The sequence below is a fragment of the Salvelinus alpinus genome, chromosome 7 (genome assembly GCF_045679555.1).
Source record: "Salvelinus alpinus chromosome 7, SLU_Salpinus.1, whole genome shotgun sequence".
Lineage (NCBI taxonomy): Eukaryota > Metazoa > Chordata > Actinopteri > Salmoniformes > Salmonidae > Salvelinus > Salvelinus alpinus.
The window spans coordinates 76,369,385-76,385,760 of NC_092092.1; the positions used below are offsets into that span (position 1 = coordinate 76,369,385).

Below are 16,376 nucleotides of genomic sequence, written 5' to 3' on the forward strand. Positions count from 1 at the left end.
GACTTCAGCTGCCTCTTCATCACCAGAGCCATCAGATGCAAGGTTCAGTCAGTTGTCCTGCCTTACACAGATTTGAAGTGTTTTGCTTTCTGACAGACATATTTAATAAGGCCTGCAGTGCATAAACACGCCATCTCTCTGTTCCCCAAATCCTCTTTCACTCTCCTTCTCCTGTTACCACCTGTGTTTTTATATCTGGAGGAAAATACAACACAATATGTTGAGTGTGTTGGAGATGTGTGTTTTGAAGACTGTGACTGAGACTGAGGTTGTGTCTCAAATTGCACCCTATTCCCAATGTAGTGCACTACTTTTGACCAGAGCCCTATGGGAGTAGGGAGCCATTTGGGATGCAGACAGAGTGTGTGTTCTGTGAAATTGCATCTTTCAACTTCACAATAGTCATTTTTGCCCCTGTGTAGAAGCCATGCTGTTCTGTGTCTAGACTACAAATTGTGCTTGAAAGAAAATGGATGATGGTTTTATAACAACAAATAGCCTACAGTATACCCCTCAAACTCAACTCTGGACCTCGAAGCCAGTTCCACTGCTATTTTTCCATTGTTCCCCTCTAATCAGGCACTGATTTAGACCTGGGACACCAGGTGGATGTAATGGATTATCAGGTAGAACAGAAAAGCAGCAGGTTCTGGACCTCGTGGGGTCAGAGTTGAATACCACTGGCTTATACCAATTTAGTATTTTACTCTGCAGCAAGTAGAGTGCATTAAATATTATAGGCTCTGTTGGAATTTGCTTCAGTGTTCTGATCGCTCAATCTATAATGTTATTTCCTCCTCCCTTCCTTCTCCCCCTTCATCTCGTATATAATGCCCTACCCCCATCCCTCCTCCCTTCATCTCGTATATAATGCCCTACCCCCATCCCTCCTCCCTTCATCTCGTATATAATGCCCTACCCCCCATCCCTCCCCCTTCATCTCGTATATAATGCCCTACCCCCATCCCTGCCCCCTTCATCTCGTATATAATGCCCTACCCCCCATCCCTCCCCCTTCATCTCGTATATAATGCCCTACCCCCCATCCCTCCTCCCTTCATCTCGTATATAATGCCCCATCCCTCCCCCTTCATCTCGTATATAATGCCCTACCCCCATCCCCCCCCCTTCATCTCGTATATAATGCCCTACCCCCATCCCTCCCCCTTCATCTCGTATATAATGCCCTACCCCCATCCCTCCTCCCTTCATCTCGTATATAATGCCCTACCCCCCATCCCTCATCCCTTCATCTCTTATATAATGCCCTACCCCCCATCCCTCCCCCTTCATCTCGTATATAATGCCCTACCCCCCATCCCTCCTCCCTTCATCTCGTATATAATGCCCTACCCCCATCCCTCCCCCTTCATCTCGTATATAATGCCCTACCCCCATCCCCACCCCTTCATCTCGTATATAATGCCCTACCCCCATCCCTCCTCCCTTCATCTCGTATATAATGCCCTACCCCCCATCCCTCCTCCCTTCATCTCGTATATAATGCCCTACCCCCCCATCCCTTCATCTCGTATATAATGCCCTACGCCCCATCCCTCCTCCCTTCATCTCGTATATAATGCCCTACCCCCCCATCCCCCCTCCCTTCATCTCGTATATAATGCCCTACCCCCCATCCCTCCCCCTTCATCTTGTATATAATGCCCTACCCCCCCATCCCTCCTCCCTTCATCTCGTATATAATGCCCTACCCCCCCATCCCTCTTCCCTTCATCTCGTATATAATGCCCTACCCCCCATCCCTCCCCCCTCATCTCGTATATAATGCCCTACCCCCCATCCCTCCTCCCTTCATCTCGTATATAATGCCCTACCCCCCCATCCCTCCTCCCTTCATCTCGTATATAATGCCCTACCCCCCCATCCCTCCTCCCTTCATCTCGTATATAATGCCCTACCCCCCCATCCCTCCCCCCTTCATCTCGTATATAATGCCCTACCCCCCATCCCTCCCCCTTCATCTTGTATATAATGCCCTACCCCCCCATCCCTCCTCCCTTCATCTCGTATATAATGCCCTACCCCCCCATCCCTCTTCCCTTCATCTCGTATATAATGCCCTACCCCCCCATCTCTCTTCCCTTCATCTCGTATATAATGCCCTACCCCCATCCCTACCCCTTCATCTCGTATATAATGCCCTACCCCCCCATCCCTCCTCCCTTCATCTCGTATATAATGCCCTACCCCCCCATCCCTCCTCCCTTCATCTCGTATATAATGCCCTACCCCCCCATCCCTCCTCCCTTCATCTCGTATATAATGCCCTACCCCCCCATCCCTCCCCCCTTCATCTCGTATATAATGCCCTACCCCCCCATCCCTCCTCCCTTCATCTCGTATATAATGCCCTACCCCCCATCCCTCTTCCCTTCATCTCGTATATAATGCCCTACCCCCCATCCCTCCCCCCTTCATCTCGTATATAATGCCCTACCCACCCATCCCTCCTCCCTTCATCTCGTATATAATGCCCTACCCCCCATCCCCATCCCTCCATCCTTCTCTCACCATCCTTCCCTCTCCCTACTCTCCCTCTTCGTCCATCCTCCCTCCTCTCAGGTGAATGATTGAGAATCAGAGCGAGCTCCATGCTGTGAGACCCCGCCCCATGCTCCTCCCACCTCTCAGGTGAATGATTGAGAATCAGAGCGAGCTCCATGCTGTGAGACCCCGCCCCATGCTCCTTCCACCTCTCAGGTGAATGATTGAGAATCAGAGCGAGCTCCATGCTGTGAGACCCCGCCCCATGCTCCTCCCACCTCTCAGGGGATGGCCAAGGTCCAGGATGGACACACAAACACATGTGACAGGTGCGCTACACTCCCTTCCTACGTAGGGCACACAAACACATTATTTCTCTCTACATGGAGTACTTGACTTACACCCTACATAGGACATTTCCTACCTCATATACAACCTACATAGGACATGTCCTACCTCATATACAACCTACATAGGACATTTCCTACCTCATATACACCCTACATAGGACATTTCCTAACTCATATACACCCTACATAGGACATTTCCTACCTCATATACACCCTACATAGGACATTTCCTACCTCATATACAACCTACATAGGACATGTCCTACCTCATATACACCCTACATAGGACATTTCCTACCCCATATACAACCTACATAGGACATTTCCTAGCTCATATACAACCTACATAGGGAACATAATGAGTCACAGACATATACACACTTTTACATTTATTTTTGTATCTAAACGTGTGTGTGTGTGTGTGTGTGTGTGTGTGTGTGTGTGTGTGTGTGTGTGTGTGTGTGTGTGTGTGTGTGTGTGTGTGTGTGTGTGTGTGTGTGTGTGTGTGTGTGTGTGTGTGTGTGTGTGTGTGTGTGTGTGTGTGTGTGTGTGTTTCCGGTGCAGCCCTGCGATGTTAGAAGAGAGCCAGGATGGTATGGACAGTGGTAGCCTGACTCCTGGCCCAGCTTCAGCTCGACAGGTCTGCATCCAGCGCCACCCCAGCCAAGGCTTCGGATTCATAGCAGGCAGCCAGAGACCAGTCATCGTACGCTCTGTCTCTGCAGGTAGGCAGGGATCTGTGTGTGTGTGTACGAGAGCGATAGAGCGAGAGATAGAGAGACGATGTGAGTGTTGTCAGTTTGATGTCTACTACTGTGTGTCCATCTGTTACGCTTAGACTAAGTGTCCTTCCGTGTGTGTGTGCGTGCGTGTGTGTGTGTGTGCGTGTGTGCGTGCTGTCCCAGACGGCCCGTCCATCGGCAAGCTTCTCCCTGGAGACCAGATCCTGGCCATCAATGAAGAGGTTGTGAGCGAGGCTTCCCGGGAGAGAGTCATAGACCTTGTAAGGTAACATCCTTTATATCACCACAGAGGAGGGGGAGGGAGGAGGATGGGGGAGGTCGAGGGGTGGGTGGTTTGGCGAGGACGGTAGAGCGAGGGGTGGGGGGTGAGGAATGAGTCGAGGAGAAGAATCCAATGCTATGTGTCTCTAGATTGTTGTTCGTCTGTAACCTACACCTGTTGTTCGTCTGTAACCTACACCTGATGTGAGTCTATAACCTACACCTGATGTGAGTCTATAACCTACACCTGATGTGAGTCTATAACCTACACCTGATGTGAGTCTAAAACCTACACCTGATGTGAGTCTAAAACCTACACCTGATGTGAGTCTGTAACCTACACCTGATGTGAGTCTATAAACTACACCTGATGTGAGTCTATAACCTACACCTGATGTGAGTCTATAACCTACACCTGATGTGAGTCTATAACCTACACCTGATGTGAGTCTATAACCTACACCTGATGTGAGTCTATAACCTACACCTGATGTGAGTCTATAACCTACACCTGATGTGAGTCTATAACCTACACCTGATGTGAGTCTAAAACCTACACCTGATGTGAGTCTATAACCTACACCTGATGTGAGTCTATAACCTACACCTGATGTGAGTCTAAAACCTACACCTGGTGTGAGTCTATAAACTACACCTGATGTGAGTCTGTAACCTACACCTGATGTGAGTCTATAACCTACACCTGATGTGAGTCTGTAACCTACACCTGATGTGAGTCTAGGACAGGACGTAGCTTTGGAGGGAATGTTGTTCTTAGCTCATTCAATGTGTGAACTCACACAGCACATTAAGAGGCCAGAATATTTGCAGTAAATGCAGCAGCAGTACAGCGGGGATCGTTCTGTGTGTTTGAAGGCTAAAGTCATGGGGAAATAGTCTGTCTCTAAGCCTCATGTGTTCCATGGAAACATAATGAGACAGATGAGTCATTGAATCATAGAGAACAGAGAGGAGGTCTAGCAGGTAAAAACAGTACCGTTTCTTCCAAAGCCACAGCCTCTAGTGTTACCTAACCCACTCCACACTCCTCTCTCTTCTCGTGTCTGCTGCCTGTCCTCTCTATAGATGCTGCAAAGACTCCATAGTTCTCACTGTGCTGCAGCCTCACCAGGTAACAATACACAGCGCTCGCTCAACGTTTCTCTCACCGTCTCCTTGACGCTCTCAAGCTCTATCTGTATCTCTTTATCCCTCCATTTCTCCTGTTCTCTCTGCTCTCCCTCTCTCTCTGGCTCCCTCTCTCTCTGCTCTCCCTCTCTCTCTGCTCTCCCTCTCTCTCTGCTCTCCCTCTCTCTCTGCTCTCCCTCTCTCTCTGCTCTCCCTCTCTCTCTGCCTCCCTCTCTCTCTGCTCTCCCTCTGCTCTCCCTCTCTCTCTGCCCCCTCTCTCTCTGCCTCCCTCTGCTCTCCCTCTCTCTCTGCCTCTCTCTCTCTCTGCCTCCCTCTCTCTCTGCTCTCCCTCTCTCTCCCTCTCTCTGCTCTCCCTCCCTCTCTCTGCTCTCCCTCTCTCTCTGCCCCCTCTCTCTCTGCCTCCCTCACTCTCTCTGCCACCCCCACTCTCGCTCTGCCTCCCACTCTCGCTCTGCCTTCCACTCTCTCTCTGCCTCCCTCTCGTCATTCTCTCTTTCCCCCATTCTCTTTAACCTCATTCTTTCTCTCTCCTCTCTCTCTCTCATTATCTCTCATTATCTCTCTCTCTTATTCTCTCTCCCTCATTCTCTCTCTCCATCATTATCTCTTTCCTTCATTCTCTCTCTCCTTCATTCTCTCCCTCCCTATTTTTACTGTGTGTCGTGTGATTGTCAGTAAGTACTCTTCAAACACACTAAAAACAAATGGTTCTATACAGTGCCAAATAAGGGTTATTTGGCTTGTGACCATAGCTGAACCCTTTTTGGTGCTGTATTTTAAGGTTCTATGAAGACCCATACTCATAAGGTTCTAAATGGAACCTGTATGGTGCTATAAATCAAATCAAATCACATGTTATTAGTCACATGCGCCGAATACAACAAGTGTAGACCTTACCATGAAATGCTTACTTACAAGCCCATAACCAACAGTGCACTTCAGGAAGAGTTAAGAAAAGATTTTCCAAACAAACTAAAGTAAAAGATTATTTAAAAAAATAAATAACAATAACAATAACGAGGCTATATACAGGGGGTACAGGTACTGAGTCAGTGTGCGGGGGTACAGGTTAGTTGAGGTCATTTGTACATGTAGGTAGGGGTGAAGTGATTACGCACAGATAATAAACAGTGAGCAGCAACAGTGTACAAAATAAATGGGGGGGGTCAATGTAAATAGTCCGGTGGCCATTTAATTAAAGAACCCTTTATAAAGAACCATTAAAAAAGGGTTCCGCTATGGTTACAACACTTTTTGGGGCGATATAGAACCCTTTTTATGGTTCTTTATAGAACCTTTATGGAGAAACGCTCTACACTGAGTGTACAAAACATTAGGAATGCCTTCCTAATATTGAGTTGCAACCCCCTTTTGCCCTCAGAACAGCCTCAATTCGTCAGAGCATGGACTCTACAAGGATGTCAAAAGTGTTGACTCCAATGGTTCCCACAGTTGTGTGAAGTAGGCATGAAAAACCCAGCAGCGTTGCAGTTCTTGACCCATCTCCTCTCCTTCATCTACACTGATTGAAGTGGATTGAACAAGTGACATGGAAAGAACCATATGGACTGCTTTAACGTGGTTTAAAAGCCATATTATACTGTTACAATTCCATAGGTTTTATTGTTGTGTTTATTGACAAGTTGAAGGCTGGGGTTCCATTAACAAGTAGAGATGACTGGGGATGTTTTCTGTTTAGTGAGTCCACCAGATCAGAGGCAGTAGAGATGACTGGGGATGTTCTCTGTTTAGTGAGTCCACCAGATCAGAGACAGTAGAGATGACCGGGGATGTTCTCTGTTTAGTGAGTCCACCAGATCAGAGGCAGTAGAGATGACTGGGGATGTTCTCTGTTTAGTGAGTCCACCAGATCAGAGGCAGTAGAGATGACTGGGGATGTTCTCTGTTTAGTGAGTCCACCAGATCAGAGGCAGTAGAGATGACCGGGGATGTTCTCTGTTTAGTGAGTCCACCAGATCAGAGGCAGTAGAGATGACCGGGGATGTTCTCTGTTTAGTGAGTCCACCAGATCAGAGGCAGGAGATGACTGGGGATGTTCTCTGTTTAGTGAGTCCACCAGATCAGAGACAGTAGAGATGACTGGGGATGTTCTGTGTTTAGTGAGTCAAGGATGTTCTCTTGATAAGTGTGTGAATTGGACCATGAATTGGACCATTCCTGCTAAGCATTCAAAATGGAATGAGTAAAAGTTGTCAAAAAGAGAAATAGTAAAGTAAAATACAGATACCCCCCCCCCCCCCAAAAAAAAACATAGGTAATACTTTAAAGTGGTTTTACTTAAGTACTTTCCTCCGCTGCGTACATTTGAATTATCACTAAAAGAGGAACTAACCCTTTTTTGAACTGCAAAGAACCATTGTGCTCAAAGGGTTCTTTAGGTCTGTATGGTTCCACATAGAACCATCACCCTTCCCAAAGAACCATTGGGCTCAAAGGGTTCTTTAGGTCTGTATGGTTCCACATAGAACCATCACCCTTCCCAAAGAACCATTGGGCTCAAAGGGTTCTTTAGGTCTGTATGGTTCCACATAGAACCATCACCCTTCCCAAAGAACGCTAATTTTTTTAGTGTGCAGTGCTACTAAACAAAATCACTTTTATAGGCTACATGGCTTCTGCTAGAATTTCTTGTGTCAACAGCACTGTTTTATGCACAAACACAGATCAGTTATTTTGTTGCCTTTGTAATTACAGATCCATGCTCAGCCAGGCATGTAATTAAACGTTAATGTAAAACGTCCTAGTTATTTAACCATCTAACTACATCACGTTTTTACCAAACATAACTAAATGGTTTCAAAACATAAAATCAAATGAAAACTTTTCTAATTTGTTTAATTTTATTATTAATGCAGTGAATAAACCCTAAATGTCTTATAAGCTATGGAGACAGACTGCAATGTTGTTTCTCCTCCTCTTTCCTCTCTTCCAGTCACTTGTTTCTCCTCCTCTTTCCTCTCTTCCAGTCACTTGTTTCTCCTCCTCTTTCCTCTCTTCCAGTCACTTGTTTCTCCTCCTCTTTCCTCTCTTCCAGTCACCTGTTTCTCCTCCTCTTTCCTCTCTTCCAGTCACTTGTTTCTCCTCCTCTTTCCTCTCTTCCAGTCACCTGTTTCTCCTCCTCTTTCCTCTCTTCCAGTCACTTGTTTCTCCTCCTCTTTCCTCTCTTCCAGTCACTTGTTTCTCTTCCTCTCCTCTCTTCCAGTCACTTGTTTCTCCTCCTCTTTCCTCTCTTCCAGTCACTTGTTTCTCTTCCTCTCCTCTCTTCCAGTCACCTGTTTCTCTTCCTCTCCTCTCTTCCAGTCACCTGTTTCTCCTCCTCTTTCCTCTCTTCCAGTCACTTGTTTCTCCTCCTCTTTCCTCTCTTCCAGTCACTTGTTTCTCTTCCTCTCCTCTCTTCCAGTCACTTGTTTCTCTTCCTCTCCTCTCTTCCAGTTACGTGTTTCTCCTCCTCTTTCCTTTCTCCAGTCACTTGTTTCTCTTCCTCTCCTCTCTTCCAGTTACGTGTTTCTCCTCCTCTTTCCTTTCTTCCAGTCACCTGTTTCTCTTCCTCTCCTCTCTTCCAGTCACTTGTTTCTCCTCCTCTTTCCTCTCTTCCAGTCACTTGTTTCTCTTCCTCTCCTTTCTTCCAGTCACTTGTTTCTCTTCCTCTCCTCTCTTCCAGTCACCTGTTTCTCCTCCTCTTTCCTCTCTTCCAGTCACTTGTTTCTCTTCCTCTCCTCTCTTCCAGTTACCTGTTTCTCCTCCTCTTTCCTCTCTTCCAGTCACTTGTTTCTCTTCCTCTCCTCTCTTCCAGTTACCTGTTTCTCCTCCTCTTTCCTCTCTTCCAGTCACCTGTTTCTCCTCCTCTTTCCTCTCTTCCAGTCACGTGTTTCCCCTCCTCTTTCCTTTCTTCCAGTCACCTGTTTCTCCTCCTCTTTCCTCTCTTCCAGTCACGTGTTTCCCCTCCTCTCTCCTTTCTTCCAGTCACGTGTTTCTCCTCCTCTTTCCTTTCTTCCAGTCACCTGTTTCTCCTCCTCTTTCCTTTCTTCCAGTCACCTGTTTCTCCTCCTCTTTCCTCTCTTCCAGTCACGTGTTTCCCCTCCTCTTTCCTCTCTTCCAGTCACCTGTTTCTCCTCCTCTTTCCTTTCTTCCAGTCACCTGTTTCTCCTCCTCTTTCCTCTCTTCCAGTTACCTGTTTCTCCTCCTCTTTCCTCTCTTCCAGTCACGTGTTTCTCCTCCTCTTTCCTTTCTTCCAGTCACCTGTTTCTCCTCCTCTTTCCTTTCTTCCAGTCACATGTTTCTCCTCCTCTTTCCTCTCTTCCAGTCACGTGTTTCTCCTCCTCTTTCCTCTCTTCCAGTCACTTGTTTCTCTTCCTCTCCTCTCTTCCAGTCACTTGTTTCTCTTCCTCTCCTCTCTTCCAGTTACGTGTTTCTCCTCCTCTTTCCTTTCTTCCAGTCACTTGTTTCTCTTCCTCTCCTCTCTTCCAGTTACGTGTTTCTCCTCCTCTTTCCTTTCTTCCAGTCACCTGTTTCTCTTCCTCTCCTCTCTTCCAGTCACTTGTTTCTCCTCCTCTTTCCTCTCTTCCAGTCACTTGTTTCTCTTCCTCTCCTTTCTTCCAGTCACTTGTTTCTCTTCCTCTCCTCTCTTCCAGTCACCTGTTTCTCCTCCTCTTTCCTCTCTTCCAGTCACTTGTTTCTCTTCCTCTCCTCTCTTCCAGTTACCTGTTTCTCCTCCTCTTTCCTCTCTTCCAGTCACTTGTTTCTCTTCCTCTCCTCTCTTCCAGTTACCTGTTTCTCCTCCTCTTTCCTCTCTTCCAGTCACCTGTTTCTCCTCCTCTTTCCTCTCTTCCAGTCACGTGTTTCCCCTCCTCTTTCCTTTCTTCCAGTCACCTGTTTCTCCTCCTCTTTCCTCTCTTCCAGTCACGTGTTTCCCCTCCTCTCTCCTTTCTTCCAGTCACGTGTTTCTCCTCCTCTTTCCTTTCTTCCAGTCACCTGTTTCTCCTCCTCTTTCCTTTCTTCCAGTCACCTGTTTCTCCTCCTCTTTCCTCTCTTCCAGTCACGTGTTTCCCCTCCTCTTTCCTCTCTTCCAGTCACCTGTTTCTCCTCCTCTTTCCTTTCTTCCAGTCACCTGTTTCTCCTCCTCTTTCCTCTCTTCCAGTTACCTGTTTCTCCTCCTCTTTCCTCTCTTCCAGTCACGTGTTTCTCCTCCTCTTTCCTTTCTTCCAGTCACCTGTTTCTCCTCCTCTTTCCTTTCTTCCAGTCACATGTTTCTCCTCCTCTTTCCTCTCTTCCAGTCACGTGTTTCTCCTCCTCTTTCCTCTCTTCCAGTCACCTAAGTCAGCCTTTATAAGTGCAGCTAAGAAGGCCCATCTGAGAACTAACCCGCCCAAAGTGCGCTTTTCAGAGCAAGTGTCCTTCAGTGACCCAGACTCAGTAAGTATACTCTTCCTATCTCTCTCTCTCCATTTCTGTCTCCCTCTCAGTCATTCTTGCTTTCTCAGTCTTTAATTCTCTCTCACACTCTCCATTTTTCTCTAACAGAATTTCTCTCACTACTCTTTCTCCACTTCTCTCTAAAATGTTCTCTATTTATTCTCTCTTTACCCTGGGCCTGGGCCTGTCTCCTGGCTGATTAAACATGGCTGAACATCCTCTTCCTCTTTGGGTAGCTGACTACCTGCACCATACAAAACAGCCTTGGGTCCAACACAGTGCAGCTTTTTGATTATAAATTGTTCTCCTCCAGATCGATGTCCCCTCTCTCTGGTAGAGCACAGGTTGCACCTCTAAGATGTTTATTAAACATTGGGCACATTTTGAATTCAGCTGCAGCAGCAGTGTTACAGTGTTAGGCTGGCTGAGAGCAGACATGTAAAGTCGCTGCTTGGCTGTGAAGGCCCTCCCTACTGCCTCGGAGCTCTGAGTAAGTGTCCCAAATGGCACTCTATTCCCTACATAGTGCACTACTTCTGACCAGAGCCCTATGGGAGAGATACTGGGGAGAGTTACTTGGGAGCTAACGGGAGAGATACTGGGGAGAGTTACTTGGGAGATAACGGGAGAGATACTGGGGAGAGTTACTTGGGAGATAATGGGAGAGTTACTGGAGAGAGTTACTTTGGAGCTAAAGGGGGAGATACTGGGGAGAGTTACTTGGGAGCTAACGGGAGAGATACTGGGGAGAGTTACTTGGGAGCTAACGGGAGAGTTACTGGAGAGAGTTACTTGGGAGATAACGGGAGAGATACTGGGGAGAGTTACTTGGGAGCTAACGGGAGAGATACTGGGGAGAGTTACTTGGGAGCTAACGGGAGAGATACTGGGGAGAGTAACTTGGGAGCTAACGGGAGAGTTACTGGAGAGAGTTACTTGGGAGATAACGGGAGAGATACTGGGGAGAGTTACTTGGGAGCTAACGGGAGAGATAACCAGGGAGCTAACGGGAGAGATACTGGAGAGAGTTACTTGGGAGCTAAAGGGGGAGATACTGGGGAGAGTTACTTGGGAGCTAACGGGAGAGATAACCAGGGAGCTAACGGGAGAGATAACCAGGGAGCTAACGGGAGAGATAACCAGGGAGCTAACGGGAGAGATACTGGGGAGAGTTACTTGGGAGCTAACGGGAGAGTTACCTGGGAGCTAAGGGGAGAGTTAACTTCTCTGCGCTACGGATCCCTTTTACGGGATCACTTTCCTAAACAACCGCTAGAATTGCAGTGCGCCAAAGGCAAAAATATTACTAAAAATATTTATAATCATGCAATCACAAGTAAAATATACCAAAACACAGCTTAGCTTGTTGTTAATCCACCTATCGTGTCAGATTTTGAAAATATATTTTACAGCGAAAGAAATCCAAGCTTTTGTGAGTGTAGCTTTCAATGCTACAACAGCTAGCCCCAAATTAGCATGGTCACGAAAGTCAGAAAAGTAATACAATTAATCGCTTACCTTAGATAATCTTCGGATGTTTGCACTCACGAGACTCCCAGTTACACAATAAATGTTCTTTTTGTTCGATAAATATTACTTTTAGAACAAAAAAACGCCATTTGGGTTGCGCGTTATGTTGAGAAAACTACAGCCTCGTTCCGGTCCTGAAAGGAAGATGAAAATTTCCAAACGTATCAGATAAAAAAATTATTACAAAAAATATTTATAATCATGCAATCACAAGTGAAATATACCAAAACACACCTTAGCTTGTTGTTAATCCACCCATCGTGTCAGATTTTGAAAATATACTTTACCGCGAAAGAAATCCAAGCTTTTGTGAGTGTAGCTTTCAATGCTACAACAGCTAGCCTTATATTAGCTTGGTTAGCTTGGTCACGAAAGTCAGAAAAGCAAATACCCCCAAGCCATAAGACTGCTGAACAATTAATCAAATAGCCACCGGATTATTTACATTGACACCCCCCCCCCCCCCCCCCCCCCTCTCCATTTGTTTTTTTCACTGCTGCTACCCGCTGTTTACTATCTATGTACAATTTTTTTTAATTTTGTTTATTTGGTCAATATTATCTTAACTCTTTTTTTAACTGCCCCCTCACGGATCCCGTTATTGGGATCAAAATCGACAACATCCGGTGAAGCTGGAGTGCGCCAAATTCAAATTACAAAATTGTAATATTAAACATTCATGAACATACAAGTGTCCTACTTCATTTAAAAGCTTAACTTCTTGTTAATCCAGCCGCTTTATCAGATTTCAAAAATACTTTACGGCGAAAGCATACCATGCAATTATCTGAGGACAGCGCCCCACATACAAAAGCATTAAAAACATTTTCCAAACCAGCAGAGGTGTCACAAAAGTCAGAAATAGCGATAAAATAAATCGCTTACCTTTGAAGGTCTTCCTCTGATTGCAATCGCAAGGGTCCCAGCTACACAACAAATGGTTGTTTTGTTCGATAAAGTCCCTCTTTATATCCCAAAAAAGTCAGCTTAGTTGGCGCGTTTGATTCAGTAATCCACCCGTTCCACTAGTTCAACATGCATACAAAGGAATCCCAAAAGTTACCAATAAACTTCGTCCAAACAAGTCAAACAACGTTTCTAATCAATCCTCAGGTACCCTAATATGTAAATAAACGATAAAATTTAAGACGGATAATAGTATGTTCAATTCCGGAGATAAATAACGAGGTGTGCGCCCTTATCCATGCGCGCCACAAGACTACAGTCAAAATGAGAGCCACCTTGAAAAACTACAACTACTAATTCATTTTTCAAAAAACAAGCCTGAAACCCTTTATAAAGACTGTTGACATCTAGTGGAAGCCATAGGAACTGCAATCTGGGAGCTATTTATTTGTATATCACATAGACAAGCATTGAAATGGACAGTGACCTCAAAAAAAAAATTCTGGATGGATTTTCCTCGGGTTTTCACCTGCAATATCAGTTATGTTATACTCACAGACATTATTTTAACAGTTACGAAACGTCAGAGTGTTTTCTATCCAATGCTACCAATTTTATGCATATCCCAGCTTCTGGGCCTGAGTAATAGGCAGTTTACTTTGGGCACGTCATATATCCAAACTTCCAAACAATGCCCCCTAGCCCTAAGAGGTTAACTTGTTATGGCTGCAATCCCGTTAACGGGATAAGTGTCATCAACAACCGCTAAATAGCATAGCGCTACATTCAATAAATATTACTAAAAATATTTATATTTATGATATCACAAGTGCAATATAGGAAACCACAGCTTAGCCTTTTGTTAATCCACCTGTCGTGTCAGATTTTGAAATTATGCTTTACAGTGAAAGCAATCCAAGCGTTTGTGTAAGTTTATCGATCGCTCGACAAAACATTAAGTACACTTAGCATCAAGTAGCTCGGTCACGAAAATCAGAAAAGCAATCAAATTGATCATTTACCTTTGATGATCTCCGGATGTTTTCACTCACGAGACTCCCAGTTAGACAACAAATGTTCCTTTTGTTCCATAAAGATAATTTTTTTATCCAAAATACCTCCGTTTGTTTGGCGCGTTATGATCAGAAATCCACAGGAAAGAGCGGTCACGACAACGCAGACAAATTCCAAATAGTTTCCATAATGTCCACAGAAACATGTCAAACGTTTTTTATAATCAATCCTCAGGTTGTTTTTAAAATATATATTCGATAATATATCAACCACAAATGTCTTTCACAGTAGGAGAGGGAAAAACAATGGCTGTCCAAACTCTGTTGCGCGAGCAAAACTCATGTGACCACTTGACGAGATGTTATCTTTCTGGCTCATTTTTCAAAATAAAAGCCTGAAACTATGTCTGAAGACTGTTGACACCTTGAGGAAGCGATGGGAAAAGGAATCTGGTTCATATCCCTTTAAATCCAGCAAAGGGAGGCTATGGAACATGGAGTTTTCAAAATAGAAGCCACTTCCTGTTTGCTTATCAGTTCTGTGTTACTCACAGACAATATTTTGACAGTTTTGGAAACTTTAGAGTGTTTTCTATCCAATACTAATAATAATATGCATATATTAGCAACTGAGACTGAGGAGCTGGCCGTTTACAATGGGCACCTTTTCATCCAAGCTACTCAATACTGCCCCTGCAGCCATAAGAAGTTAACAGGTGCGTGTCCTCTTCGTCGCACCCGGATACACGAATTTCCAAGTCTGTGTCCCTGTAGTAAAACTCATATTTCTTACTCTTTTTGGAAGAAACAAGCCTGAAACCTTGAAAAAAGTATACTGACACCCAGTGGAAGCCATAGGAATTGCATACTGGGAGCTAGATTAAATTTTTTCCATATGCGTTCCATTGGAAGAGCATGGGCTCTCAAAAAAAAAACGAATTCCGGTTGGTTTTTCTTTGGATTTTCTCCTACCATATCTATTGTGTTATAGTCTCCTTTATTATTCTAACATTTCTAAATACTTCAGCGTGTTTTCTTTCCAATGGTACCAATTATATGCATATCCTGGCTTCAGGGCCTGAGCAACAGGCAGTTTACTTTGGGCACGTCAGTCAGGCGGAAATTGAGAAAAATAGACCCTAGCCTTTAAGAACCCCTTTTGGTTCCAGGTAGAACCCTTTTGGGTTCCATATAAAACCTTTTCCAAAAGGGTTCTACCTGGAACCAAAAAGGGTGTAGTTTAGAATTACTCCTAGTCTACCGTGGCTTCTCTCTAAGACCCGAGGAGGATGATGGTGGCAGAAGTAAAGGTTGAATTTAGCATAACAGGCTGTATGTGCTGTGTGAGCAGAGCATGGAGCAGAGCAGTGCAGGGTCTGCCTCCAAAATGACACCCTATTCCCTACATAGTGCTCTATCGGCTCCTATTCCCTACATAGTCCTCTATTGGCTCCTATTCCCTACATAGTGCTCTATTGGCCCCTATTCCCTACATAGTGCTCTATTGGCCCCTATTCCGTACATAGTTCTCTATTGGCCCCTATTCCCTACATAGTTCTCTATTGGCCCCTATTCCCTACATAGTGCTCTATTGGATCCTATTCCCTACATAGTGCTCTATTGGCCACTATTCCCTACATAGTGCTCTATTGGCCACTATTCCGTACATAGTTCTCTATTGGCCCCTATTCCCTACATAGTTCTCTATTGGCCCCTATTCCCTACATAGTGCTCTATTGGATCCTATTCCCTACATAGTGCTCTATTGGCCACTATTCCCTACATAGTGCTCTATTGGCCACTATTCCCTACATAGTGCTCTATTGGCCCCTATTCCGTACATAGTATTTGGGACACATCCATAGTAGATGTAGTCGTGGCTGAACATCTCTTTCCCTCCACATCGATAAACTTCAGAAGCTCAGGTTAGGTGGTCTGCACTGATAAGCAAGTCCAAACCAATCATCCTCACTCCCAACCTCTGATCACAGGAGATGGATAGACATGATTAAAAGCTCTGCCAAAGGGGGATGGTCTGATCTTTACCAATCGCTCCACCTTCTCCCTCCCTCTGCCTCCACCTCCCCTCACCTCCCCCCTCTGCCTCCAGCTCCCCTCACCTCCCTCCCTCTGCCTCCAGCTCCCCTCACCTCCCTCCCTCTGCCCCCACCTCCCCTCACACCTCCCTCCCTCTGCCTCCACCTCCCCTCACCTCCCTCCCTCTGCCTCCAGCTCCCCTCACCTCCCTCACTCTGCCCACACCTCTCCTCACCTCCCTCCCTCTGCCTCCACCTCCCCTCACCCCCCCCCTGCCTCCACCTCCCCTCACCTCCCCCTCTGCCTCCACCTCCCCTCACCTCCCTCTGCCTCCACCTCCCCTCACCTCCCTCTGCCTCCACCTCCCCTCACCTCCCCCCTGCCTCCACCTCCCCTCTGCCTCCAGCTCCACTCACCCCCCCCCCCAAGAAAAATCAAATAATTCCCCA

The 16,376-nt window shown here is 45.9% G+C and overlaps 1 protein-coding gene across 1 annotated transcript in view; it reads left to right on the top strand.

Annotated features, from left to right (window-relative positions):
* The window catches only part of LOC139581690 (FERM and PDZ domain-containing protein 3-like), a 270,056-nt gene that overhangs the window by 216,422 nt on the left and 37,258 nt on the right, over positions 1-16,376 (top strand). Inside the window, exons 4-8 of the mRNA XM_071411717.1 lie at positions 2,584-2,834; positions 3,420-3,580; positions 3,761-3,863; positions 4,946-4,991; positions 10,337-10,441. Coding sequence (XP_071267818.1) covers positions 2,794-2,834; positions 3,420-3,580; positions 3,761-3,863; positions 4,946-4,991; positions 10,337-10,441 — 456 coding nt within the window. The 5' untranslated portion in view covers positions 2,584-2,793. The remainder of the gene's footprint in view (positions 1-2,583; positions 2,835-3,419; positions 3,581-3,760; positions 3,864-4,945; positions 4,992-10,336; positions 10,442-16,376) is intronic.